We start from the raw sequence: 2,948 nt of genomic DNA on the forward strand, positions 1-2,948 counted from the left end.
AAGAAAGAAAGAAGAGAAGAGAAGAGGAGGGAATGCTGTTTGGGCTGCATGAAGAAGAAGAGGAAGAGGAGCGATCAAGGAAGGAGTCGACAAGCGACGGTAGGAAAGACTCCCTCTTGTCTCGAGAGAATGAGGAAATCTCAATAAGAGAAAAGAAAGAAGAGAAAGAACGAAAGAAAGAAGGAGAGAAAGAAGGAATCTAGAGACCTGGAGAATAACGAAGAAGACGAAGAAGAAGATAGGAGCAAAAGAAGGATATGAAAGGATACGAAGAGATTCTCTCTCGTAACAAGGAAAGAAGAAGCAAGAGAAAAGGGATCTCTTTATCTAACTATCTTTCTATCTTACTTACTTCCTAACCCATAGAAGAGAGCGCGGGTCTTTTCTGTTGTCCCTCCCTTCTTTCCTTCCAGGGGAATTCTTCGCTGTCTTTCTCTCAAGTATCACTACAGATAACAGAAAGAAAAGAAAGAAAAGAAGAAAGAAAAGAGAAGGAAGAAGCAGCTGAATCTCCCCTTGTGGAGATCGCCATTTTCTTCTTTCTCGCCAGAACAAGAAGAAGAAGAATCGACTATCTTCCTTCCTTCTCGACTTGCTTTCGTCTGCTTCAAAAGAAGAGAGAAAAGAGGAAGAAAAGAAACCTCGCTTTCTTCATTCTCTTTCTCTCCTTGCTTGCTTTTCTTTTCTCATAGATCAGCATCTCTCTCCTGTCTCTTTCCTTCTTTCTTTTAGTTAGCTAGGCGTCGGCTTGATAGCCTGCAGGAATCTATCTGTCTATCTCTCTGTCTCAGAAGCCGTGATGGTCGTTGTCACACAGAAAAATACACATGACACTATTGAGTGCATGCAAAGGCTAGAGGGGGGAGAAAAGAAGAAAGAGGGTCGAGACCACCTTAGCGAAAGAGAAAGGAATGGAGTCTACTCTGTCTTTTAAATAGAGAAAGATAGAGAAAAGGAAAGTATAGAGAGACAGAGAGAGAGGTGTAGATAAGAAGGAGAGAAAGAATGAAAGAGTGAGGCAAGAGTGATAGAAGATCAATCAGAACAAACTAGAGTGAAGAGAGAGAAGAAAGAAGAGGAGTCATCGAAAGGGAAGGACTAACTAATTAAGTCCGGTCTTAGTCATCTTGTCATCTCCACGTAGAGAAGAATCTCTTGAAGTAAAAGACGTACATATCCACATCTTTCTCTCTCTCTATATATATAGCTCTATGTATGCATGTATGTCTCTCTATATGTGGGGATTTCTCTGTGTAGGTGTGGATCTCAAGCCTGTAGACTGTGTCTGTCTCTGATCTTTCACATACAGGGGTGATAGAAAGTAAGAGAGAGCGAGAGACGAGACAAGAAGGACAGGAAAAGAGGGAGAGATATGATATTGCAATTCCAATTCTACAGTTCTTTTTGTTCCTTTCTCATTCGTTCCTATCAATCTTCACTCTCTCTCTCTTCTCTCTCTTATTTCGCTTCTCTTGAAAATAGCGGGAAAGGCTCCTTGCGTCACACCAAGAGCCGTGTCTCTCTTTCTCTCTCTATACAAGTAGGGATAGATAGCCAGTACGCAGCTGGTACATACATGTAGAGATAGAGAGATGTGTATAGTGTGTTACTTTATCTCTGTCTGGTATATGTGGATAGTCAGGCACTTAGAGAGATGTACGCATCTTCCACGGGGGCCCAAGTAAGTATCCATGAAGGCATAGAGTTATGTATATGAATGCATATACACATACACGTAAATGGACTGTATGTGTATCTGCGTATAGAGTGATAGATAGGAAGAAGAAGAAGATGGAGCACGGGTTCAAGGCGTCGTTGCCGTAGTTTCTTGCTTCTCCCTAGGTCATGTTTCGTGTGTCTCTATACACCTGTACGAAAGGGGGTAGAGACCAGCCTCCTTCACAGAGAAGAAAAGAGAAAAAGAAGAGACTCTTCACATAGCAAGCAGACGAAACAGAAGGTCGCAGAAAGAGAAAGAAAAAAGCAGGTGCGAGAGGCAGCGACATCCCCGGGTGAACCTCAGGTGTACATACACTCGAAGTGTGCCAAGGACTCTTCGCAAGTTAGAAAACATTCTCTCTTCTTTTCTTTCTTCCTTTCTCTTTCTCTCAACTCTTTAAAGTGTCATCCTCTTCCAGAGAGATTTCTCTTTTCAAATGAAGAGGGAAAATCTAGATCGAGAAAGACGCTTCCTGACGTGCTTTCTTCTTTTTTCTTCTCTTTCTCTGAATACTGCTGAGAGAGAGAATAGGAAGGATGAGATCTTCATACAGAGACAGCCACATCCATCAGTCATCTCCTCTACCCTTTCTTTCTTTCTTTCTCTCCCTCTCGGCACGCACGTATGCATACAAGGTATGTATCTAAATCTATGTTTAAGGGCGTACGTATACATGTATGTATATACATATCTGTATACATCTGTATAAATATATGTATGTATATGTATGTATGTGTGTGCACGTGTTCTAGCCAAACTCTTTCTTTGGCTAGGACTGTATAGACATAGATCTCTTTCTTTCACTCTCTCTCTCTCCCTTTCTGTAAAAGCTTCATCATGATGTGTCTCCTGGCTTCTCTATCTTTCTCTTGGGCGAGTTCTCGACTTTTCTCTCTTTCTAGAAAGGAGAAGGGAAGAGGACAACTTTTCTCCACACAAAGAAGAGCTAGGAATGCAACGACGAATGGAAAAGAAAAGAAGGAAGAGTGAGAAAACACGGAGAGGAGAAGAAGAAGAAAGAAGAGAAAGGAGAAAAGCAAGAAAGCAGGAAAGAAAGGAAGAGGACTCAAAAGAAGAGGAGAGAACAAGAAGGATGAATAGAAAGAAAGAAAGACCAAAGAATAAGAGGGAAGAAGAGAAGGGGGAGAGAAGGAAGAAGAGAGATTGAGAAGGCAAGAAAAAAAAAAGAAGAAGAAAAGGAGAAGAAGAAGAAGATGAAAGAAAGTCT

General features: G+C 41.5%; 1 protein-coding gene across 1 annotated transcript; it reads right to left on the reverse strand.

Annotated features, from left to right (window-relative positions):
• Nucleotides 1-9: 9 nt before the first annotated feature.
• On the reverse strand, nt 10-713 carry CSUI_005342 (uncharacterized protein). The gene has a single exon (XM_068065518.1). The coding sequence runs from the start codon at nt 530-532 to the stop codon at nt 437-439; it is 96 nt and encodes a 31-aa protein (XP_067922506.1). The 5' UTR covers nt 533-713; the 3' UTR covers nt 10-436.
• Between the last annotated feature and the right edge of the window lie 2,235 nt (nt 714-2,948).

The sequence above is a fragment of the Cystoisospora suis genome (genome assembly GCF_002600585.1).
Source record: "Cystoisospora suis strain Wien I chromosome Unknown contig_2587, whole genome shotgun sequence".
Lineage (NCBI taxonomy): Eukaryota > Apicomplexa > Conoidasida > Eucoccidiorida > Sarcocystidae > Cystoisospora > Cystoisospora suis.

Bases quoted from the DNA above. Each gene is read 5' to 3' on its own strand.
- CSUI_005342 (XM_068065518.1), bottom strand. From the start codon at position 532: ATGGCGATCTCCACAAGGGGAGATTCAGCTGCTTCTTCCTTCTCTTTT.